General features: G+C 34.4%; 2 protein-coding genes, 1 non-coding gene and 1 pseudogene across 4 annotated transcripts; 2 read left to right on the top strand and 2 right to left on the bottom strand.

The window, feature by feature from the left end:
- Positions 1-357: 357 nt before the first annotated feature.
- Positions 358-26,365, bottom strand: LOC120191006 (lecithin-cholesterol acyltransferase-like 1). 2 transcript variants are annotated; one of them, XM_039194012.1, is made up of 4 exons: positions 26,354-26,365; positions 21,260-21,280; positions 1,390-1,774; positions 358-1,306 (listed from the first exon to the last, which is right to left on the bottom strand). In XM_039194012.1, the coding sequence occupies exons 3-4, from the start codon at positions 1,770-1,772 to the stop codon at positions 382-384; spliced, it is 1,308 nt and encodes a 435-aa protein (XP_039049943.1). In that variant the 5' UTR covers positions 1,773-1,774; positions 21,260-21,280; positions 26,354-26,365; the 3' UTR covers positions 358-381. The 2 variants fall into 2 exon arrangements, with proteins under 2 accessions (XP_039049943.1, XP_039049942.1); XM_039194011.1 differs by lacking the exons at positions 21,260-21,280; positions 26,354-26,365 and having other exon boundaries at positions 1,390-1,808.
- Positions 7,366-7,791, top strand: LOC120190933. The gene has a single exon (XM_039193945.1). It carries the CDS (start codon positions 7,366-7,368, stop codon positions 7,789-7,791), a length of 426 nt encoding a protein of 141 aa, XP_039049876.1.
- LOC120190932 lies at positions 10,716-15,131 on the bottom strand (annotated as a pseudogene).
- LOC120191100 lies at positions 25,609-25,706 on the top strand. The gene has a single exon (XR_005522665.1). It is a non-coding gene; the product is annotated as a U6 spliceosomal RNA (small nuclear RNA).
- Positions 26,366-26,878: the final 513 nt, after the last annotated feature.

Here is a 26,878-nt window from a genome sequence, read left to right as displayed (position 1 = left end):
TTCTAGTTCTGCACTTAGTTTTGATTTATTTTGTAGAACTGTAGTATTGTTGGTTTTTTTTAACTAAATTGATAGATACAAATATATTATTTTAATATAGTGTTTGAATTAAATTAATTAGATATTGTAAACTGTTTTTTAATTAAAAAATACTAAATTCAAAAATTCAAAAAAATTTCGGTTAATTCGAAAATTAACCAAAATTTATTCAGTTCGGTTAATACTTTCATAAAAAAGTTTGATTCGGTTAACGGTTAAAGAAAAAAATTCAATTAATTCGATTAATGATAGTTCGATCGGTTAGACCACCGAATTAACCGAATAAACAGCCTATCCATGTGTGTAGGAAGTAACACAAGTTACAATGGAAGCTCTGAAAAGTTAGTGGTCGACGGCTCTACCAGAAGAGATCTTGACCTGGGCTTCATAATTGATTGAAGAAATTTCTGCTAATATTTGTTCAAGTGCTGCATTATCTTCAAGTATTGACGTATGGGAAATCCCACTGATTCCGATCACCTTAAGTGGTTGACTTTTGTTGTCATTCCAGAGTGACTCGAGTGCCAACAGGCTCACCAAGTTCACCGTCCCATCTCCATCCCCATAAACCACCTCAGGCTGCTCATCGAACCCTGCTTCCCCATAAACCAAAGTCTCCGGAGTGTTCACGCCTGTCCCAAATATACAGGTAATACTAACATTGGGAGCTGGTAATGCTACCGTCAAGGGGAGGATTCTTGATTTGTAAGGTATCACCCCTTCTGGAAACCCAATGTCATTAAAAAATTGTGGGATATCAAGAGCTGAATAAGCCTCGTCTGGAGTGATAACAAGAACTTTTTCAGGACCAAAAAGCTTAGGAGAAGGCATCATCCACAGATTACTTTCGGAGCTCCTTTGTTCCCCCCTAACCAGCAACGGATCAACCAGAGGCACCCCGAAAGAACTCCCGGAAGCAAAAGTCAGCATTTCTTGAACCGTGCCGCCCCAAGGAGCTGAAAGTGCAACAAAGTGCTTGATAAATCGTTGGCGCCAAGAGGGTGAAGTTCGGTTGAGAAGTTGGAGTACGTAAAGCCCTCCCAAGCTATGGGAGAGGAGAATCACTGGCTTTCCTCCATTGGAAGCGCTTGCTTTTTCTATCAGATCTTTTAGGTCTTCCAGAAACTTGGTGCCCACATGGGACCGGTGACCTTCAGCTGCTAACCCATACCGAAAGTCGTACGGAGCTCCAAACAGGGTTTCACCACTCACATAACCAATCTCCTCCAAGGAATCTACCAACGGTGCCATGTATGCTGTGAGTTTCCTGCAAAAAGAGCCGACTATTTACAGTGATTAGATCCACTCGTATCATTCAGATACGAAAGTAATTTGGTACAATAAACATACTTGAGATTAGGATTAAGGTAAAGAAGGGAATCGGTAGAACCAAATCCAGGGACCCTGGTTTCAACCCCTGGAGCATTGCGGTAATCATCTAAATTGGGGTCATAATAAAGCATCATACGATGAGCAAAACACTTGGTAAATGGAGCCAGCAACACACTGGGGTCGAGCCATAGTCTGAACCAACCATCTTTATTCTTGCAAATTGGATACCAACGGTTACAAAAGAGACCCAGGGGCTTGTAACCGGTAGTTAGCCGCGCTTCAAGTTGGTTCCCGCCACTCCCTGGAACCAAAATCAGAGGGTGAAGATTGGTGATCGCTGTACATATGCACAACATCGTGGTAAAGAGAAGTATAGCTAGCTTGATGCATAGTCCACGCATTTTTTTGTGTTTCATTATCTATTTACGACCATGGCGATGGATCTTGGCAGAGTAAGGATGGGATTGTTTTTATATGGGATAAGATTTATTTCGTGGCCTTAAAACATCCCCACAGGCAATAAGAGGTGGAGGATGCGTCCACGTCAATGCTAATACAAGCAAATTGGTAGAAAGTTGGATCTTGGATAGTATATAGAAATATAACAAAAAATTCTATGCTTGGGTTTTTTCACGTCAGGTTAATTTCAGCAGTCTCAGTTTTTCATTCATTTTTAGCCTTTTTAATTCATGTTAAGAAAAAAAGAGAGGGGGTAAGGAGATTAAAAAAAATTGAAATATATTTTATTTAAAAAATTAAATGTTTTTGTATGTGTGTGTAGAAGTATGTTTATATAAAAATATAAAATATTATTGATTACTTTTAAAAACCTAATCAAATAATTATATATGAAATTATAAAATATAAAAAAAAATATTGATTTTAATTTAAAGATATAAAAATCTTGTATTAAACACAATTTAAATTTTTAACATATATATAATTTAGTTCAATGGTTATTTGATGTGCTTATATTTAGGTCTTAGGTTCAACTTCTCTTAAATTTATTATTATTTTAAAAAAATATCTTATATTAACTAAAGTTAACCTATATATAAAATATCATAATAATTAATTAATTGTTATATTTATTTTAATGATTTAGGTGTACTTTTACCTTCTTTGAGATATATATTTAATTCCTCTCACTTTTATTTTATATTCTTTATTTTCCTCAATACAATTTAAAATATGTATACATGAAATATTATTAACCATAAGCTAAATTTTAGACTTGGTTTAATGGTTTAAACATTTCTCCACCACCCTTGAGACTCAAGTTCAATTATACTTACCTTTGTTTTCCTCCAATAATATGTTACCGTCTTACTAGTGGTTTAAATTTATTAAAATATTTTAAGGGTTAATTGCATCATAATCCTCAAACTATGACTTTTATTCTAAATTAGTCTTTAAACTTTAAATATTCCAAATTTATTCCTAAACTATGACCCTTATTCTAAATTAGTGTCCAAACTTATAAACATTCCAAACTCATCCCCAAATATGACCCCATTCTAAATTAGTCTCCAAACTTTTGAACAACACAATAACTTCCCCCTAAATCCTTCAAAAATTTGGGGATCAATATAAAATGAGGGCCATAGTTTGGAATGCTCAAAAGTTTGAGGACTAATTTAGAATGAGATTCATAGTTTAGGGATAAAAATATAATGTTCAGAAGTTTAAAGATCAATCTAAATTGAAAGTCATAGTTTGAGGGCGTGTAATATAATTAACTCTATTTTTAAATAAAATTAGGATAAAATTGATAGAAAATATATGTAATGAAGACCAAATATATATATATAACCAAAAAGAAAAAAAGAGTTAATGGTTTCAAATTTCACGTATATATTCATTAGATAGATTAAACTTTTTATTATAAATAAACACACGTACGTATCAAAATATTGCAATTCATATAATCTATTCTTCTATGGCTTCCATTTGAAAGGTGTAAAAAAGTCTATATTTACAAATGAGAAGAATAAAATATTATGTAAAGGATTATTATTATTAAGAAAATAACTTCAGTTACCAAAAATGTCTTATAATATACGATTTTAATCAATTTTTTTTGGATTTGCGAAAAATAACCAACAAATTCGCAACACGAACTCCAATTTCACAACACAGTTTCCAAATTCGCAACGCGAATTTGTAATTTGCAACACAGAAGTCAAATTCGCAAAGCTCGTTTATTTTCGAATTCGAAACACAATATTAATTTCGCAACACAAATGTAAACAGTATAATCGCAACTCATAACCTAAAACCCAAAATCACAACTCAGTCCCATCTCCATCTCTCACTCTCTACGGCGACATCCGTCCCCATCTCCGGCGAAATCCGTCCCCATCTCTGGCGAAATCCGTCTAGCTCCATCTCTCAGAGCCACCCTCACAACCATTCACGGCCACAAATGAAAATCAATCACCGAGGGTTATTTTTTTAAATATTTTTATTTTGAAATTTTGTATTATTATTAGATTTTTCATATTTAAATTGATGATAAATTTACTGGTAATTTCAATATATAGATTAACTATTTCACTTAGATTGCTTAGTAAATTCATTCGGTTGCTGCCAATACTGCTAAACTGTTTTGTCTTTAACCCTGTGAAGTTAGTATTTGACTTTTGGTTGAAGTAATGCAATTCATTCAAGTTTCAATTTGTAGAAGAATAGTTTTTGAAACTTAAATTCGCAACACGAAAATGAAATTCACAACACGAAAATCGCAACGCGAAAATGAAAATCGCAACGCGATTTTAGTTTCGCGTTGCGAATTTAAGTTTCAGAAACTACTATTTTTTTGCAAATTGAAACTTGAATGAATTGCATTACTTCAACTAAAAAACTATGATAGAATAATGACTTAGGTTAATACCGTGCTAGTTTGAAACATATTTGGCTTTGTTTTCACTGTTTAATATCATGTCTGTTTATAGTGTATAATTTGTAGTTTTTGGTATATCTAACTTGGTATGTTTATAGTTTTTGTTAGAAATTTTTTTCGGCTTCATTGACTCTAAGGAATAAATTAAGCCTAGCCATTACAATAGCGTCGACACTTACACCTGTACAAAGAAAATTGTTTGAGGATACTTGCTTCGGGCCATGGCTGAAAGTACAACATCTAGGTGAAGATGCTATGTTGACCCATTTGTTTATTCAGACCATGACTAACGATCTACCCGAGAGGATACAACGTGGTGATGAAGAGATATGGTTTCATTTTCCACCGGCATATACTTGTTTTGGGCGGGAGGAGTTTTGCTTAATCACTGGTCTACGTTTCGGACACGATGAAGTAGGTCGGTACACTAGTCATATCGCCCGCCCATCATGGTTTTCTCGGGTTTTTCCTAAGCTGGCAAAGACGAAGCCTAGTTTACACGTCGACGACTTGAAAATATTACTTCTTAAAGATGATTTTACTCGGATGAATGACCTTGATGTTGTCCGTGTATGCCTTTTATTACTTTTGAATGCCGGCTTTTTAGGCAAAGAGGCCAGACAACCTATTTTTGAGGACATAATATTATTGGTAGAGGACCTAAATGCATGGAACGTGTTTCCTTGGGGTTCATATCTATGGAAAACTACCTGGAAAAAGTTGTCGTCTGCCTTTGAGTACCGTCGTAGTTTGCGTGGCGATGGTTCCAAATACACTTTGGTAGGCTTTATTTGGGCTTTTAAGGTAAGAATTTCTATATAATGTTTCCAAAATTATAATTAATTATTTAACAGTTACTAATGTTTGTGTATTATATTATTTGTAGATTTGGATATTTAAGGCTTTTCCCAACATGCAGACATATACAAGAAAAAATTCAAATGATATTCCTAGGGCTATATAATGAGTTGCGATTTAGGGATTTAGGTTATGAGTTGTTGTTGCTACTGCGTAGTTATATACCCAAAACATTTGTGTTGCGAAAATAAAACCTGTTGCGAAATTAAAATTCGTGTTGCGAATTTAAAATTCAGTGTTGCGAATTTGGAAATCGCGTTGCGAAATTGGAGTTCGCGTTGCGAATTTATTGGTCATTTTCGCAAATCCAAAAAAAATTGGTTAAAATCGTATATTATAAGGCATTTTCGGTCACTGAAGATATTTTCTCTTATTATTATTATTATTATTATTATTATTATTATTTTTGAATTGAAAGAGAGCTTAGGGGCTAAACAAGAGGATGGCTGCTTGCATTGAGATCCAGCAGATGAACAATACTCGTTGGTGGAGTTTCATAGTAGATTACTTCAGAGAGATTTGAGGGGGGCAGCTTAGCTAGTCCATCAGCTACAGGATTCCTAGTACGAGTCTCCCATGCATGGCTGCACCAGGCTGCTATAGATCGAGTAAGGGAAAGGGGGTTGTTGATCACATCGTTTCCAGCAATAAGCTTGACCGCTTGAGCACAACCCGATTGAATTTCAAGTCACGGAATACCTTTGTTCCAAGCCAATTCATCCTGAAGGATTGAAGAAATGCCCAGCTTTTTGCTGAAGCCAATAAGCCAAGAACCATTAGAATCACGTAGAACCCCTCCGGCAGTGCCGATTCGGTCCGATGAAGGAACAACGCCATCGGAATTCAAGCAAAACCATCCATCAGGAGGTCTAGGCCAGTCATTGGAATTATGAGGTGCAACAGCAGCAAGGTGGTTTCGTGGAGTTGGGGAATTAAAGTGCTGCGTCCAGATTTGGCTTATGAATTGTACCATTCGAAAAGTTAAAAATGAAATTGTATTCGATTCACATGTAAAGAAGAAGCAATTAACTATAAATACATATTTTAACAAAGAATAAAATTAAAGAAATAAGAGTAGTCTAAATTTACTGTATATAAAATTTCCAATATATTCAATGAATTATTATTTTATATTTTTATCGAACCCTTATGGATTTTTCAAAAAATCATTATTTGATGAGATTATTATTTTATCCCTTTAATTTAAATTGGCATTAAAATTTTATTTAACTCAAAATTATTAATTTATTGAATACTCATAACCAAAATTTACTGTAACCGAATTATTATTATTTCATATATTATTATATTATAGTTGGATTATTAATTACTATTACAAATATCTAATTTTCAATGAAAATTTGACGCGTGGATTTTTTTTTACTTATGAGATGAAAAGCATATTTGAACTTCCCTTCCACTTTTACTGTATTTGCAAATAACTGTACAACTCGTGGGTTGCTGGATTTTTTTTCTTCTAGAAATCCTTTTTGTCATATTTATCACTATTTTTTCTTTTAGGTTAATCGATTATTTGTAGGTTAGCTTTTTCTTGGAAAATAATTTCCCAAACGTTCTTAATCTTCATTTGGTATGAGATGAGACAAACTTCAACAGAAATATTATTCTAACCAAATTAAGTTATGTATTGTTTTGAGTCACAAAGGGAAACAATAAACACATGTCCGATCCCAAATAATATATTTAACTTGAACAACAAACACCGTTAGATAGAGATTCTTTTTTCCTTTTGATTTTCTTCCCATGTCGATATTGTGTGATTTTTAATTCCAATAGTATATTATCTCAAATATTATAAAAAATATTCACACTGGTGTTATAGTTCTCAATTGTGATCATCCTTGTCTTTAATAATCCAGAAAATCCAATCCAAGTGGAATATGCATTAATTTAAAAGGAAAAATAGATCATACAAGATGATAAGCCGTGTGGACCTAATTTGGATTTTGTACATTTTGGCAGTCAACTAGAAGCATGTTCTTCAATCCACGGCTGCTGATTTTATAAAGGGTTTGTCCAATCCTGCGTGCCTTTGAACAGAATTTTTTTCCAAATCCAACAGCATGTGTCCTTCCCCTTGATAGCTTCTACTCAACCACCTTACCTTATAAACATTTCCTAGTAAGCACCCCAATAAACCCCATCTCTTCAACCTAACTCTTTTTTCCCAAATCTTTTTTCATTCACCAAATTTCTAGAACTTCCATTGCAGAATGAGAAGCGAAGGGCATAGCCATAACAAGTTCATGCGGATGATTTCAGTCCCCTTGAAAGCGTTGGGAAAAGCCAGGGATCTGTATGTTAGAAGTTTGACAAGCTGTGCTTCAAATGTCAGCTATGGACATGCCGCAGAACAATACTCGGGGTTGCCCAGGAGCTTTAGTGTAAGCTCGGTAACCTCCAATGACAACGATGATTTTAGAGAGCTTGTTAGAGCTGCATCTGTGAGAAGCTTGGGTCATAAGGATGAACTGGATATGCTTTTTCGACGACGACAACAACAACAACCGAGGGTGCGGATGGGATCAAAAGGGTTGCCAAAGAGCTGCAGCGTTGCGATGGGAAGGATTGATGAAGAAAACCCTTGTGAGTTTGAAGAAAACAAAGCTGTTGTTGGTGATAAGAAGTTAGATTTGTAGTATCGGAGAAGCAAAAGCTATGCTGTCACGAAAAGAAGTCCTTCCTTTGATTCCTATTGATGATCATATTATGAAGTTGCATTTAAGGAGAAGAATACCCTTTCTTTCTTGTTTCTCTGAGCTGTTTCCTAGAATGAAACACCAGTATATTGGATCTCATTTGTTGAAACTCTAAAGTGGCAATGATGGCCAAAAAGATAATAAATCAAATGCGACGAATTGCAGGAACATAATTGTACTGTTCAGGCTGAATGCGGCAACAAATTACCTCTCCTACTGGAACTTCTCAGCCGGTAGAGTGAATCTTCACGTATTTGATGTTTGCAATCGGGAGAAGCACAATTTACACTTATTATAAGTTTATAACAAAAGAAGGATAAGATAAAAATAAAAATAACATGAACAATTTATTCAAATTAACTCAAATAAAGATTTAAATATATTGATTACTAGTTTTCTATCCCACACGACTTAGGGGTTTAACTTATTTAATATTTAAAATATATATTATAAATTCATATTATACGTAAAATGTTGTGTCATGAAATCTAGTAGAAGAATTAAAAAGAACGGTGTCATTTTCGCTGATATTTGATAAGCAGTGTTATATCAATATTCTGCCCATGTGAGGTAGTTCTTCTCCCATTTTATTAGGATCGTCGCCTGTACAGAACATAAGTACATTTCTAAACACCGATTCAACTCCTTGATTTTATCCGTTGATCCGAGGGTGGTACGCACAGCTCATGCACAATTCGGTTCCTTGTAACCTGATCACTTCAGTCCACAATCCATAAACAAAAATTCGATCCCTATCACTGACCATGGTTCGAAATATTCCATGTAAACTTAACTACACCTGTACACCATAATCATAGCTATACACTTACTCTCCAACTGCTTGGGAAGGGCAAAGAAATGCCCGTACTTGGTGAGTCGATCCAGCACCACAAGTATGGCTTCTTTTCTATTGGACTTAGGCAAACCAATGATAAAAGTCCAACGACATGTTCTTCAATACCTGCCTTAGTATGGACAGAGGTTGAAGAAGCCCCATCAGAGCTAGACTTTCACTACATACACTGGTAGACTTGACATTAGCTGACAAACTACCGAACATCTTTGCTCACGCCTCAATAGTAAAAGTTGGTGGGCAACCTCTGAAAAGTACGGAGAATACCGACATGTCCACCGAATGAAAATTAAAGGAAGTTCCTTTTCTGCTTATGTTTGTTTTCAAATTCATCGTCTTTCAATGGAAATTAAAGGAAAATTAGTTTTCCTCATAATATTTTTCGTATCACATTGGTTGCATTTGTAGGGAGGATAATGTTAGAAAGGCGGATATCTGGATTCTGGACAGCCTTTGTGATAGAGAGATTGCATGCCGAAGTATGCTAGAAGAATATCTGAACCATAATGCTATTTGTATTAATAATTCCTCACTAACCGCCCAAGTGAAATTTGTGAATTTCCTTCGTGTTTGAACGTCATTTTATTTCCAACGACGTTCATCATGATGAAAACAAGTTCCAGCATAGAGACATTTAATATTATCAATAAATCGAAAATGATTGGTGAAAAGAGGATAATGACACGTTTCTTTGGAAACACTAAGACCCTAATTGATATGCATCTAATAGCAATATATCATTTAAAAAAGGTAGTTTGATGAAGATGAATATGCTTATATTTGGATCAAATCATAAAGAAAACAGAGTTAAGAAATCAAAGATAAATTCATGTCTATGAAATGGTCTAACAACATCAAATGTAAGTTGAGGCGGCCATATTTTGGACTTACGGAATTCATTTCTTGTATTAGAAAATAAATTAACTAACTAAAAATGTTACCACCACTTCTGAGACACAAACGATGCATTCTCCCTTCCTATAGCCATTGACGTATGAACTCGCAGTGGTCATAATATATATATATATATACAAGACACCAAATCATCTCCTTCCTCGTAACGGCTTTTTCAGGAGGCACCGGTGAAAAGGGGAAAAAAAAACAAAAAAGTCCTAAGAACTTGAGCAAGTTATCCTCCATTTGTATTCTCCAAAGAGGAGAAACCCGTCAGCTATGCCTCGTATCCGCTCAAAACATACGTAAAGGGCTAAAGATTCTGTAAAGTAACATTATTCCTTTTTTGGAAGTGCCTCAAATCTTCTGAATCTGAAATTGAACCTTATTCCTACAACAAATCAAAACAAACAGATGTTTTCTGGTGACCGCTCTCTTCTAAAAATGATACGGATTATAATGTAATAGAGGATGTTCTCCACATATGTAAGAGGCATGATGATTGCTCATTAGGTCAAAAGATATATTCCCAACTGAACAGTAAGCATTACCATGGGAATTTCTTGAAAAGAACTTTAGCACCTCGTCAATGATTATAACCTGCAGCGGATATTAGAGAATGGTAGAAGTACAATAAATCATCTGAGACTCTGATTGAAAGCCATACCACAATCACCAATAGTTAAAGGCCGTGATGACGAGTGTATAATGAAAAAAATATACAGCCTAAAGCCATGCCATATTACAATGCAGTTACCCGTTATAAAAGTTCATGCTACTTGGAACTTACAGGGAAAGAAAGATAGAGGATAACAGTCCACTCATTCCAAGACAACGGTGTAACCTATAAAACAAAATATTTTTATGCCATTAGACTAGTTTCTTCAAATAAGAAAAACGAAAATAGAAATTAATTCAACAACAAAGGTGAATAGCAGATGGAGGAAACAACTTACGGAGAACAGTGTAGATAGTGTGGGGGAATATACAGAATTAGTATGTGAAGGAGCATTGTTAGGATTATTGAAGCAACTAGCCACAAATTACTCCGAGGAGGAATAACCCTAAAATTAAATAAAGTTGGCAAAAGATTAGTGAAAAATCTCTCCCCCCCCCACATAAGTTTTTTGGTCAAATACTAGCAAAGGAAATACTATACTTACAGAAGTGATTGGTTTTCACCGAGGTTATTCAAAGCGTTGAACATCTCAACAACAAGAAGCACAGTCATGGACACCGTCGATGGATGCCGATCCTCAAAAATACTACATGGATAAGCTGTCTCCCTTGTTGAGCACGTATCAAAATTCATCTGCAACAAATGAACCTATCAGGTACTCTGAGAGACATACGTAAAGCTATGCAAGCCTAGAAGAGAGATTTATATGCCTATGATCATAAATCTAAAAGCTAAGTCCTTTTTCTCTAAACAGTTAGTTCTTCAGGATTTACATGCTGAAATTTAAGATAAATAATCCCAACTAGGGAACCGCTTGAACATAAAAACACCGGAAAATCCCACAAAGAGCGAATTACTGTTAACTATGAGTCCATTTACAGTGTAAAACTTTCAAGTTGTGCACGTTTTTGGATTGTTGGATTAACTGAGTTTAATGGCTGAGATTAAAGCTTTTAAATTTGAGGATAATCCACTTTTTTGTTTAAAAAAAAAACTCCTCATTTCTTACCTTTAATCTCAGTATCTATTTTCACTTTTCTAACGATCCAAAAAACTTATAAATCTTAAAAGTTTTACAGTGTCAACGGATCCTGCCTCACACACATCTCCCACACAATTATTCATAATAGAAAAAATGGAGACAAATCAAAACACCAAGGCCAATAACAAATATAAAAGAAACAACTTCTTCAATATATTCCACATTCTCAAGGGTACATGAATTAACAGCAAAACTCCCATCAGAAGATATGCCCATTCCAAGGAACACAGCACTAATTTTTCACATTAGTAACAAAAGAAAACAGAAACTTACTAATTCACTATACGGCAGTTTAGGACCAGTTTCTGAGTAAACGAACCACCATATGAACCCCGCAACAGTAGCAAGGCCAACATAAGCTACATCAGCCAGGGAAAAAATCCTTATTAGTGAATATTTTACAAAACACAGTCTCAATTGAATCAATCCAAATGATGTAAGAAACTTAAAAACACTACTCAGTATTTAATTGATCAAATATGCATGTAGGAAACAAAGCAAAATGATACTGCAAATTGAAAGTCATACCCAAAAGTGGAACAAAGCATTCCAGATTATTAGAATAAATAAATTATAAGTACAGAATTTATATGCACCTCCAATCACCAAATATCGAAAGAAAAGTCAGCCAGTGACCACTGCTTCACTAACCTGCACAACCAAGTTAAGTAAAGTGATTGACCTGAATTGAAACAGAAAACTAGTTATCTACAATTGTATCATACTAGAGAAGAAAAATAGGAAGATAAATCTCATTTTATTGCGGAATATACTTAACTATCTATATGAATTCTTTTTAAAAATTAAAATAAGAAAAATTTAATCAAACCAAACCAATTCTATTGTGTTCAATAATTCTAGCAATTTAGCTTTCCTTTCCATGTTTTCAATTTAAACAAAATCCTGATTGGTTTGGTTTATCCCTTCTCTAGAAAAGCATCAAGCTATTAGAATATAATGAATCATAAAAGCAGTACTTTGCATGGTTTAGCCTTCATCACATCAGAATCCTGCTTATTAAATCCAATGGCAGTGGCAGGCAATCCATCAGTAACCAAGTTGACCCATAGCAGCTGGACCTGGACATTGTTTTTTTTTTTAAAAAAAATCAAGAGTATTGTCTATTTAAGAAAACGTAATATAAGATAAAAGACAATTTTCGAAAGCTTATCAAAATAATTGCAATCTTGTATTTACTAGAAAACGTAATTCCTAGGAATGTGGACCATCAAGAAAATGAAATCAGGATAAATTATCTTGGAAAGCTAAGATGTAGATATTATCAGTCATTATTTTAATCAATGAAGATGACAGCGTTACAAATAAATATAGTTCCTCCCCCCCGCCCCCCCAATTTAAGATATACGATAAAAGTATTTTCTTAAATCAACATACTCACGGGAGCAAGGGTATCAGGTATTCCTAGCACAGCCGCCACAAAAATACAAACTACTTCGCCAATATTTGAAGAGATCATGTATCTGATGAATTGCTTTGTATTGTTGTATATAGCCCTTCCTTCAGCAACAAGCCTGCCCAAATTGAAGAGACCAACAATTTTTACATCCTCTATGTGAAGGTATGCATGGACTTTAAAATAAAATTAAACAACACAAATACGTCATGAAGAAAATGGAACAAACTGTAAGTAACATACCGCCACAATGGTAGCAAAATTGTCATCAGCTAAAACCATATCTGAAGCACTCTGTAATTGAAGGGTAAAGATAGTAAGAATGAAGTCAAAGAGAACTCAGTAACATCAAAGTAAACATGTACCGAATAAAATGGGAATTACACAACGTTAGCAACATCAGAGTGAACAGGATATGGATGAGAAAACAGCAATGTAGAAATTAGGTATCACAGTGTGATTAGAAAGCCTGTTTATTGTTTTTTGTTGATTACACAAAAACAGTGATTTTAGACATTCTACCTTTGCAACAGCTGTTCCAGATCCCATGGCAATTCCAATATCTGCTTTCTTAAGTGCAGTTGCATCATTGACACCATCACCAGTCATTGCGACCTAATAAAAGTTGTTATTGTTACAATTTTAGGAGAAATAAAATTATAGTCCACAATAGGGAAAAAGCAATAAAACATGCTCACACAGATACACATATCACATCTACAAGAACAATTGAACTGTTTATCCAAGAACAGCTACATTCTTAGAATATAACTGTTTAAATAAGGATAAAGCGAAAACATTCTTACGAAATCAACTTCATTTTCTTGTGCCATAGCTGACACCAAATACACAAGTTTTGTTATACTTAGTTAATTACACCTTCAAATACAAATGAGATGAGCAATAAGTGCTTTTGTAGTTCTAATTTCTATAAGAATAATTTTTTATTTTTCTAAGTTCCACTTCTTACCACCAATGTTCAACCACAAATTAGTGGTGTTTTGGTCCATAGGACTAAAAAATAAAACAACTTTCGAGGATTTTGATATGAATGGAGATAGCGTCATTTCTGTTTCCCCTCAAATTTATTGATAAAGTCATTATTTACATTTCAACATAGAAAATGAATCTCAAGGGGTATCCACAGATTGATGATAAAATGAAGTATGAGCATAGTAAAACAACAACCAATGTTTTTATACAATTTCATTACAAGATTTTCTTGGAAAATTTTCTCCATAGATCCTCTATGAGCATCATTATTACTGACTATTGTGAAGATAATAATGCCAACAACTACATAACCATTTGGCCTCTTCTACCGATGCCCTCAATGTTCATCCATAATAATGGCTAAGTTTTCCCAAAGCAGTCAATAGATTGAATAAAATAATAGCAATGTCAATAGAAATATGAAATAAATTATACTGTAATTCATAACCAGGAAACTTAATAAATGAAACCTACTACTTCATTCTGATTTTGCAAGGCCTCAACTAGCATCCTTTTATGAGAAGGCTCAACCCTGTAAATTTAGAGAAATGCATATAAACAGAATAAGTTTATACATAGGAAAATATAACTAAAACACTAAGGTCAAAGAGGATAACAGGACCCAGATAACCACAACGTCTAGTAAGATAAGCTGCATAAACCAAACCTTTAATACCTGGTCAAGAGTGCCATACGTTGCAATGCTACTGTCTGTTGCATTCCTGGAAGCTCTTCAAATTCAGCAGCAGTGTATGAATTCCCAACAAAACCTTCCAAGTGATCAAAAGCACCTATTTTCCGATAAACTGATTCTGCAGCGAACTGAAGTTTAATATCAAATTAGATATGCAAGCGAGTGAGGGGAAAAGAAAATAGACATTTTCAAGAACCAGGAGATACAATGCCAACTTACCTTATTATCTCATGTAACAACAATGACACGAATTTCGGTAGTCATGCATGAAATCATAGCATTCCTCACTTCCTCTCTTGGTGGATCAAGCATGCCAATCTTTTAGAAATGATGAACAATAGAAAGAAAATTTATCAGGATTTCTAAAAGGGGTGAAAGGCAAAATCAATAATTTTGAGGGATACATAAAGAACAACAATTTGGCGGCCACAAGGCCCACAACAATCACATAAAAGTAGAATCAAGCATTCTCTCATGAAAAGAAAGCATACCAACCCAATATAAGTAAGATCTTTCTCATCATCAATGGAGAGAGTTTGTTGACCCAGGGGCATTATCTTCAAGGCCAAAGCCAAACATCTCAATGTTTCTTTCCCTGCAAAACTGAAGAATGAAGAAACACTGTAAATCAACTCAACAAGAAAATATAGAAATTGATTGATAAGACACAATATGTTGGAATTTGGTCATTGAAAACCTTGATTTAGTCATAATCCGTGAGATATTTTAGGATCTGTTTTCTATGTAAATATAAAAGTAAAAGATGTAAATCAAGAAAAAGTATGAAAGTAGAAGCTGTCAAATATTAGCTCTAATTAGTTTTTTTTTTTTGTAATTTCCCTTTGTATAAAAGGAGCCTTGTACTCATTCAAGAAATAAGACATATTATTTCTTCATTCTCTTCTAATTTAGTATCAGAGTCATAATCGTGTCTTAACCCTAAAACATAGTAGTTCCAAAATCTCTGTAGTCATGTCCGAAGTCGCGTCGGAAATCACCTCAACCCCTGCTGCGGTCACTCCGCAGCACCACTCCAATTCTCATTCTGCCCAAATCACCACCATCCGCTTAAATGGTGATAACTTCCTCCGATGGTCACAATCAGTCCAGATGTATATTCGTGGGCAAGGGAAAATCGGTTACATCATTGGTGACAAGAAGGCTCCTGTTGTTGATGATCCGTTGTACGCTACTTGGTATGCTGAAAACTCCATGGTTATGACATGGCTGGTCAATTCCTTGGAGGAGGACATAAGCTCCAATTACATGTGCTATCCTACTACAAAAGAATTGTGGGATAATGTTAGTCAGATGTATTCTGACCTGGGCAACCAATCTCAGGTTTTTGAGTTGACTTTAAAATTGGAGGAGATTCGTCAAGGAGATGATTCTGTCACCACATATTTCCATTTGTTGAAAAGGTTGTGGCAGGATCTTGATCTCTTCAACACATACGAATGGAAAAGTACTGACGATTGTAATCACCATAAGAAAATTGTAGAAGATAGTCGTATTTACAAGTTTATTACCGGCCTCAATGTAGAGTTTGATGAAGTACGAGGAAGGATTATTGACAGACCTCCTCTTCCATCTATTAGCGAAGTATTTGCCGAAGTTAGAAGAGAAGAAAACCGAAGAATGCCATGCTAAAAAAGAGGAGTAATGGTGAGTTAATTCAAAATTCTGCCTTATTGAGTGATGTTGTAGCCTACAAGGTAGCAAACTACCAGCTTAGGTCTGATGATAAACCACGGGTCTAGTGATTTTTGCAACAAACCCCACCATACACGTGAGACATGTTGGAAAATTCAGGGCAAACATGCTAACTGGAAAAACAACAAACAAGGAGAGAAGAATCGCGAAATTCCTACTGCAAGTGAAACTGACTCAGGTCCATTCAACAAAGAGCAGATTGATCAACTCTTGAAACTGATAAAATCCAATTTCTCATCTGGTATTCCTAGTGTTTCTTTGGCACAAACAGGTAGTAATCCTAAAGTCATTTCTTGTCCAAATTCCTCTCCATGGATAATAGATTCCGGAGCCTCAGATCACATGACTAGTTTTTCTCATTTATTTAATATCAATTCACCTTGCCCTGGAAATGAAAAAATTAGAATTGACGATGGTAGTTTTTCACCTATTACAGGAAAAGGACTCATTAAACTGACAGAGAAAATTAATCTCAATAATGTTCTTTATGTCCCTAAATTAGCCTGCAATCTTTTGTCTGTCAGTTAACTATCTAGAGATTCTAATTATTGCATTACCTTATTTGAATCACATTGTGAATTTCAGGGCCGGAACTCAGGGATGATGATTGGACGTGCTAGGATGATTGAAGGTCTTTATTACTTTGATGAAGTATCTATCAATAATAAAAAAGTTCAGAGCTTTAGTGGTACTAGTTCAATTTTTGTTCGAGAAAAAATAATGTTGTGGCACTATAGACTAGGACATCCTAGTTTTCTTTATTTGAAACATTTATTTCCAGAATTATTTAAAGGGATTGATTGTTCTTCTTTTCATTGTGAAAATTGTATTTTTTTTTCAAAAAACTGTCGTTCCCCTTATTTACCAAAAGATTATCAGGCCTCCAAACTTTTTTATCTGATTCATAGTGATGTTTGGGGCCCTTCTAAAGTTACTACTATTTCTGGTAAAAGGTGGTTTGTTACTTTTATTGATGACCACACACGTTTATGTTGGATTTATCTAATGAATAAAAAGTCTGACGTGAAAGTTTTATTCAAAAAAATTTACACTGATTGAAAACCAATTTCAAACCAAGATTAGTATTTTACATTCTGACAATGTAACATAATATTTTAATGAGCACTTAGGTGATTTTTTGAAAGAGAAAGGGATTTTTCATCACTCTACATGTCGGGATACCCCTCAACAAAATGGCATTGCAGAATGAAAAAATAAACATTTACTTGAAGTAGCACGTGCCATATTGTTTTACATGCATGTTCCCAAATACTTATGGGGTGAAGTAGTTTTAACAGCCGCTTACTTGATAAATAGGATGCCTACTAAGGTGTTAACATAAAAAACACCACTCGATTGCCTAAAATCATCTTTTCTTGGAACAAGGTTGTTTTCTAAGTTACATGTCAAAGTTTTTGGATGTACTGTCTATGTTCATGTTCCATGCCAATTTCATTCAAAACTTGACCCACATGCTATTAAATGCATTTTTTGGGGTACTCTTCAAATAAATAGGGGTATAAGTGTTTTGATCCTCAAACAAAAAAATTTCATGTGAGTATGGATGTGTCGTTTTTGGAAACAAAACCTTATTTCACAAAATATTCTCTTCAGGGGGAGACAAGTGATGTAGAAGACAATTTTTGGGACATTTCTATCCCATTACCTAATGTCATTTATCCTACACAAAAACCACACATTTCTGAGAGTGGTTGCTCTGAAAATCCAAATTCAAGTGTTTCTAATAACGATATCCTAGGAGAACCAGGTTTGTTGGTGCCTAATGAAGGAGATTCTCATTCAGGGGGAGAAGTACTACAAACTAATCAACGTGATTTGAATTATGAGCTTCATTTTTATACCAGGAAGAGATTTCATCTGAGAAATAAAGACTCAAATATCAACCCTGCACGAAACCAATCTGAAGATCTGAGTTTTGGTGTCGAAACTTCAGGTAATCCTATCCCTACTACATCTTTGATTTCCTCCACTTTGTCCAACAATTCACCTAGTATTCCTGATCTTGAAGTCCCTATAGCAATTAGGAAAGGTGTCCAAATTGCACTCAACATCCCATTAAAAAATATATTTCCTATCACAGACTATAAAAAAACCATAAAGCTTTCACATCTAGGATTTCACATTTGTTTGTTCCAAGGAATATACAGGAAGCATTGGATGGTCCGAATTGGAAATTAGCAGTCATGGAGGAGACGAATGCTCTAAGGAGAAGTGGTACATGGGAGATTTTCGTTCTACCCAAATGAAAGAAAATAGTCGGGTGTAAATGGTGTTTACAATAAAAAGTAAATATGATGGAAGCGTTGAGAGATACAAGGCGAGATTGGTGGCTAAATGATTTACTCAGACATATGGGATTGACTACCAAGAGACTTTTGCTCCTGTTGCTAAAATAAATTCTATTAGAGTGTTGTTATCTCTTGCAGTGAACTCCGTTTGGACTCTACATCAACTTGACGTTAAAAATACATTTCTCAATGGTGATCTAGAAGAGGAGGTGTATATGAGCCTACCGCTAGTGTTGGGATTTTCGGAAGCTCGAATCGACAACCGGAACGGTTTGCAAAGAGAGGTCGGAACGGTTTTGTGTTTAGGGAGTAAGGAGATTGAAAGATAAGAATTGCATAGCGATTTGTAGTGGTTTGACTTTCTCAATCAAAGTCTACGTCCACTACCTTAGCTCCTCACCAATGATTTTCCAACAAATTCACTAATTTGTTCTTTCTTTTGAGGATAACGATTAACCTTACAAACTCCCTAGTTTTTACGGGCTAAACTAGAACCTTTCCTAGCTTTTACACGGGATTAGCTAGAACCTTTCCCCTTTACAAAAGGATAAGAAATGTAAACAAGAAAACCTCTCTAAGGTAGGTGTTTACAAGATTGAGTTCACAAGAACAAAATATATATAAGAGAAAGATGAAATAAGAATGAAAAACTCTTCTCTTGTGTTTGATTGCTTGAATAGTTGTTCTATTGCTTCTTCAAGTGTCCTTAGCTTGTATTTATAGCTTGAAATGTGTTTGAAATCATATATAGTCATTGGGGATGTTTTGGAGCCATTTGGGGATGAGAAACAATTAATAAAATAACTTGGAGCGTGGGGGGAATCGGTACCCCCTCATGGGGAATCGGTTCCCTAAGTGCAATCTGTTTTTGACCGTTAGACAGGGGGAATCGGTACCCCCTGGAGGGGGATCTGTTCCCCCTGGGGGGAATCTGTACCCCCTGAGGGGGGAATCTGTACCCCCTGGGCAATCTGATTTTTCTTGAAACCCTTTAAAAAGAAAATATTTTGGGCTCGATTAAGGCTCGAAATACTTTGTAAAATTGTTTTAAAATAGTTTAAGTATAAAACATAATTTTACACTTTAGTAAGGATTAAAATGAACTTTGAAAGACTTGGAGTAATATTTTGATATTCGAATAATTACATCGAATATACTTAGAAAATCTTTTGTAACATCTTAAAATTCATTTAACTTAATAAAGTTTGAAATTACTCCCCCTTACTTTAACACTTCTCCCCTTTAACACCTTAACACTTCTCTCCCTTTTTGTTAAATCAAAAAGACTCTAATCTTTGAAGTTCAAAATAACTTTGGAGAGTAAGTAGTAAATTTGACACTTTAAAAATCATTTGAAAAAATCAAAGCTCCCCCTCAATAAATGCATTCCAAATAAAATTTTGCTTTTAGGATCTTGACACTTAAACAAAATTGAGTTTCAACAAAGAATAACAAACATGTTAGTAGCATATGAAATTCAGTATATTCAAGACTAAAATACTTTATGCAATATCAATTGTTGAATTTAAGATCATATGCATAAAGTTTTCTAAAAATGCTATGCATTTGAAAATTTTGATATCAATTATTAGAGAGATATCATTTTTTTAAACCGCATGCATAAACATTCAATTAGGTCAAAATTTTTTAAAGATTTATAAAATCAAAGTATTTGAAAAGTTGATATCAATTGTTAGAGAGATATTATTTGCATTAAAACAAATTTTGACCAAAATTTTATTATGATGAACTAAAAATTCTGAAAAATCATTACAACTTTAAAATGTTCATCATAATCATCTTTTCAACATATATGAGATTAAAACAATGATGCATAATCATTTAAAACCAAAACTCATGCATGCTTAAAATCAAATGAGCAACGAAATAATCCAAAATTAAAAGTATCAAGCTTAGAGGTTACCCATTCCTTTTTCATGTGTGGCTAGAGCATCTTGAATATCATCATTTTCATCACAATTGCTTCCACACACCTACAAGAGACATTTAAGTAGATTTTGGTATCCAAATTGCTTTGGATCCTTGAATCTTAGTTACAATGCCTCTTGTTCCTTTTGGAACCCATACTTGCCTAATTTTAAAACGTTTTCCTTTCTTCAAAGGACAAGTATGTTCCATATGACCATGATAACGGCAATGTGAGCATTTTGCCATATTTAAACATAATAGGTTGCTTTTAGAAATTAATTCTTTTTCTTTTATTAAGCTTTCAAACTTAACACCTAACTCAAAATTTTCTTTTTCTAAATCATTTATTTTGATTTTTGAAAGCTCTAAATTATTTTTCAAAATTTCATTTTGATTTTCAAAATCAACTTTTGCTTTCAAAATCAAATTATCTTTATTTTTAAGTTTTGAAATTAATTTCGTATATTTGGAATTCATGGTCTCAAATCCCAAATACAACCTATTATAAGCATCTTGTAACTCATCAAAAGTAAATGAATTAAATTCATTTGAGTTAGAAGATACCTCGAATTCTTCTTGAGTGGTCATGAGGCATAGGTTGACTACTTCATCTTCATCATTGGAATCATCTTCATCACTCCAAGATGCAACAAATGCCTTCTTCCCCTTTTTCTTTAGAAGAGGATATTCATACATGACATGCCCCTTTGTTTGACAATCGAAACATACCGGGGGAATCTTCTTCTTGGTTGATTCATGTTTCACTTCCTTGGAAATCATGAATATCTTGAGTTCCTTCAAGAGCTTGACCATATCTTCTTTTTGTTCATCATCGTCTTCATCCACCTCATCACTTGAATCTTGATAGCTTTCATTGATGCCTACGTCCTCATTCTTCTTTTTCTTTTTCTTGTTTTTCTTCTCTTCCCTTTCTTCATCTTCCTTCACCATCATCTCATGAGTGAGAAGGGAACCAATTATCTCGTCGAGAGTGAGAGACTTTAGGTTTCTTGCTTCGATAATGGTCGTCTTCTTTGATTGCCACTCCTTTGGAAGAGAGTAAATCATCTTCCTCACAAGCTTCTCATTTGGGATTACTTCTCCATATCCCTTGAGACCGTTGACAATCACAGAAAATCTATTCGTCATAGCTTTGATGTCTTCATCGGGTTTCATCTTGAAGTTCTCGTAGCTATGGTTGAGAAGACTTTTCTTTGATTCCCTCACTTCGTCAGTTCCTTCATGAGTGACTTGGAGCTTATCCCAAATCTCTTTGGCACTGGAACAAGATAAGACTCTTCCATATTCATTTGGGCCTAAAGCACAAAATAGAATATGTATAGCCTTAGAATTAAGCTGGAAATATTTCTGCTCTTCTCTACTCTAGTCGTTGTACTTGCCGAGTAGAGATGAGTAACCGTCCATGATTGAGTTCTAAGCTCCTAGATTGTAGGATTGAATAAAGTACATCATCTTATCCTTCCAATGTGCATAATTTGCTCCATTGAAGAAATGTGGCTTGTTGACCGGTTGTGAATCCATAATAGGATATTCTTCAAGATAATAAGCACCGGAGGAAAAAGTCATTTTTTGTCGGTTACGTTAGAAATTGGTAGAGCTTCTTCAAGGACCGTCTCAAGGTGGTTAAACCTTCTTAACGAGTTAGGCTTTGATACCAATTGTTGGGATTTTCGGAAGCTCGAATCGACAACCGGAACGGTTTGCAAAGAGGGGTCGGAACAGTTTTGTGTTTAAGGAGTAAGGAGAATAAAAGATAGAGAATTGCACATCGATTTATAGTGATTCGACTTTCTCAATCAAAGTCTATGTCCACTACCTTAGCTCCTCACCAAGGATTTTCCAACAAATTCACTAATTTGTTCTTTCTTTTGAGGATAAAGAGTAACCTTACAAACTCCCTAGTTTTTTCGAGCTAAACTAGAACCTTTCCCTAGATTTTACACGAGATTAGCTAGAACCTTTCCCCTTTACAAAAGGATAAGAAATGTAAGAAAACCTCTCTAAGGTAGGTGTTTACAAGATTGAGCTCACAAGAACAAAATATATATAAGAGAAAGATGAAATAAGAATGAAAAACTCTTCTCTTGTGTTTGATTGCTTGGATAGTTGTTCTATTGCTTCTTCAAGTGTCCTTAGCTTGTATTTATAGCTTGGAATGTGTTTGAAGTCGTATATAGTCGTTGGGGATGTTTTGGAGTCGTTTGGGGATGAGAAACAATTAATAAAATAGCTTGGAGCGTGGGGGGAATCGGTACCCCCTCATGGGGAATCGGTTCCCTAAGTGCAATATGTTTTTGACCGTTAGACATGGGGAATCGGTACCCCTTGGGGGGGAATCTGTTCCCCCTGGGGGGAATCGGTACCCCCTGGGCAATCTGATTTTTCTTGAAACCCTTTAAAAAGAAAATATTTCTAGCTCGATTAAGGCTCGAAATACTATGTAAAATTATTTTAAAATAGTTTAAGTATAAAACACAATTTTACACTTTAGTAAGGATTAAAATGAACTTTGAAATACTTGGAGTAATATTTTGATATTCGAATAATTACATCGAATATACTTAGAAAATCTTTTGTAAAATCTTAAAATTTATTTAACTTAATTTGTTATATCGAAACATCAAAATGTTTTCAACAACTTGGATTTGAGAAGAAACTTGGCAGTAACAAAGTATGCAGATTACATAAGTCACTATATGGACTCAAACAGTCACCAAGAGCTTGGTTTGACCGCTTTGGAAACACAATTATCAGTTATGGCTTCTTGCAGAGTCAAATTGATCACACAGTATTTTATAAACATTCAAAAGATGGTAAAGTTGCAATTTTGGTTGTTTATGTTGATGATATTATTCTCACTGGTGATGATGAAATAGAATTAGCTATTCTAAAGAAAAGACTAGCAAAGGAGTTCCAAATTAAGGACCTGGGAGCTCTTAAGTATTTCCTTGGAATGGAATTTGCAAGATCTAAGGAAGGCATATTTTTCAATCAGAGAAAATATATTATTGATCTCCTTGGAGAAACAGGTCTACTTGGTTGTAAGATGGTTGAAACTCCGGCTGAGCCAAACTTGAAGTTACAACCTGCTAAGGATGAAGAAGTAAAGGACAGTGAACAATATCATAGACTTGTAAGGAAGTTGATTTACTTGTCTCATACAAGGCCTGATATTGCTTTTTCAGTTAGCATGGTAAGTCAATTCATGCACTCACTAGGGGCGGAGCATTTTGAGGCCGTCTATAAGATCTTAAGATATTTGAAAGGAACTCCAGGAAGAGGCTTATTGTTCAAGAAACATGGACATCTTCAAGTTGAAGTCTACACAGACGCAGATTGGCCAGCAAGTGTTACAGACAGAAGATCAACGTCTGGATACTGTTCCTTTGTTGGAGGAAACCTAGTTATATGGCAGAGTAAAAAACAAAATGTGGTAGCTAGAAGTAGTGTTGAAGCAGAATTCAGAGCCGTTGCCCATGGAATCTGCGAGGCGATGTGGATAAAAAGGATTCTTGAAAATTGAAGTTTTCTTACTCAACTCCAATGAAGGTCTATTGTGATAACAAAGCTGCTATTGCTATCGCTCATAATCCAGTTCTTTATGATCGCACGAAACACATAGAAGTGGATAAACATTTCATCAAGGAGAAAGTCAATGCGAGAATAATATGCATGACATATCTTCCAACTGATGAACAATTAGCTGATTTACTAACGAAGGGACTACACAAGAAGGAATTTGGTAAGATGACTAGCAAGCTGGCTATGGAAGATATCTTTAAACCACCTTGAGGGAGAGTGTTGGAAATTTGGTCATTGAAAGCTTGATTTAGTCATAATCTGTGAGATATTATAGGATATGTTTTCTATGTAAATATAGAAAGTAAAAGATGTAAATCAATCAAAAGTAGGAAAGTAGAAGTTGTCAAATATTTGCTCTAATTAGTTTCTTTTTTTATTGTAATTTCCCTCTGAATAAAAGGAGCCTTGTACTCATTCAAGAAATAAGACACATATTATTTCTTCATTCTTTTCTAATTCAATACATTCAAATGACAACTTGATCTCGAAAATATAGCATGCATTGTCATAAAATCTTATGATTTAGCCTTCTTGTAGCATAAACTTTCAGAAACGTCACTTCTAATAAGCAATTGGTTGTCATTTTATAAATAGGATATAAGTTTCTTTGCATATGTTGCACTCGGTTCAAATATTCAATAACACTTTTCCATGCAAGAAATTAGGTGTATTTTAGTTTTCTTTCCTCACATCTGCACTTTCTGAATTAGAGATGTCAACGTGCACCACAATTCAAATATTAACATCGCATTAAAATGATGAGAACATCCAGACATTTTACTACAGAAACCTAAAGTTTTGTTAGGCACTTACATCCTCTCTTCCATGTTCATAAGTCCCAAATGCTAACAGCATCTGCTGCGTAGTAAATTAAGCATAATTGGAATCTGGGAAAGGCATAAACAAAAGTTAATGAATGTATAGAAACAGACAATAAGAAATCTGCACAATTTATCAATTAACAACGCAATAAGAACCATATAAATATCCATAACATGTATCCACCCTAGAAAGACAAAAACAGGGCATTATTTCCCAGTTGCTTAAACATGAGAAACTATTTACATCCAAAGAAATTCATATAAAATTGTCCATATGCAAACAATTGGATTCAAATCCCGCAAACATGAAACCTGTCATAAGAAAACAATATCTGAAGTCAAAACTTTTTAAATTGGTTTTCCCAATAGTGATTACAGTAGGAAGCCCATTTATGCTTGCTCAGTATGTTTAGAGCAGAAAGCATAGAATCAAAGCCAGGAAGCCCAACCTGAAAGAATCACTGAAAATGAATAATTGCAATATAAACAGAAAGGAAGAAGAGTGAAAAAATATACTACAAGGGGTGGCTTGTTTTGATACGTCATATATGCAAAAGGTTACACACACAAGATGTATGCAAAAGGTGGTTGTGTCCTGCCCCACGGTTCAAAAAGGGAGGCAGAGTGCATTAATCCGACATCGAAAAGGAAATGGGAGGTCTTGGAAGAGGGTAATGGTCCTGTGACAGCTGCCTATAGCTGACTACAAGGCCAAAGTATACAAACCTTTTCTGCCAACATTCGCAGAGCTACTTCAGTTGACTCGCCAATTTTTTCATAGTTTCCCTTGTCTGAATTATATGGTAAGAGAGACTCATTGCATAGAGCTGAACACATTGTTATGTGAAGATGATTAGCATGGCCCTTGCGCAACGATGACACGCACAAATAGAGAAATGGTCCAAATTTTTTATAAATGTAACACCTAAAACCCATATAATTATACCTATACAGATTATAGATGTCACCTGAAAATTCGTAAAATATTTTCCCATTCAAAATGATTTAAAATTTATTTTCTTAAAATGGTAAATGATATTATAAAAAATATCATATCAAACTATCACATACTATTTAAAACATATATTAATATGGATTTATGCTATCCATATTAAAATAGAGTAAAACAATTTAGTTTAATCATTACAAACCCATATTTTTTAAAATAGTTCAACAGAGCAACTAGGACATTAATAAGTAAATGCCACTAACAAAGTCAAAAATTTCATCATAGGATGTCTTACTAATACTTTAATATATTCCTTGATGTTTGGAGTGCTCTTTACTCTACTCTTGGCTTTTTACATATGTGTGAAAATCATCACACGCTAAGTATATACTTAGTGAGGCAATTTAAAGCAATAACTTCATAGCAGTTGATGCTAAAATTGCACTATCAAGCAAATTTACTATTTTTCCTCTCACTACGAACTTGAAACTTTTCAAGTTCTTGAGAATCAATCTCAATTTAAATAATAATTCATTGCAGCATGGAATGGTTAAACAATCCATTTCACAAATGTACCTTCGCAAGGTAACTCTATCAAGTTTTATGGACTTGATATCTATTCTCAATCAAACTCGTAATCATTTGTTTCACTAATAACTCAGTTTTATTTAAACTTTTACCGGACAACTTATTTACCGCTTACTCAATTTCTCTTACTCAAATCAACAATGCTCTAAACAATTTAATGCTTAACTTTATTTTTCTCACTTATTTAAGCTTACCTGAATGAACCTCAGAGTCATCACTAGATTCAGAAATCTCCTCTTGATCCTCATCCGATTCGACTTCTCTTGTAATCCATTTAAACTTTTTAATCGATTCTTCCAATTCAGAAACTTCGTTAAATATTTGGGTATTTCTTCCACAGAATGGAGGAAAATCCCTAACAACATCCACAAAATGGAGGAAAATATCGTTGTCTTTAGTTTCTGACATTTGAACACAGTCAACATCATCTTACATTAGTAAAGTGTAACTTTACTCCCTAATAACACCTAGTGGCATGTACACATTCTTGACTTAAATTAAGACTCATTTCATATCCAGAAATGGTTAAACGTGTAGCTCTGATAC

This window comes from Hibiscus syriacus, unplaced genomic scaffold (assembly GCF_006381635.1).
Source record: "Hibiscus syriacus cultivar Baekdansim isolate YM2019G1 unplaced genomic scaffold, ASM638163v2 tig00116964_pilon, whole genome shotgun sequence".
Classification (NCBI taxonomy): Eukaryota; Viridiplantae; Streptophyta; class Magnoliopsida; order Malvales; family Malvaceae; genus Hibiscus; species Hibiscus syriacus.
Note: the sequence above shows the minus strand (reverse complement) of the source record. Positions and strands in the feature narration are given on the sequence as shown.

Coding starts and splice junctions, on each gene's coding strand:
- LOC120191006 (XM_039194011.1), bottom strand. CDS start 1,787: ATGAAACACAAAAAAATGCGTGGACTATGCATCAAGCTAGCTATACTT. Junction 1,307..1,389: donor TACCTTAATCCTAATCTCAA/GTATGTTTATTG, acceptor CTCTTTTTGCAG/GAAACTCACAGCATACATGG.
- LOC120190933 (XM_039193945.1), top strand. CDS start 7,366: ATGAGAAGCGAAGGGCATAGCCATAACAAGTTCATGCGGATGATTTCA.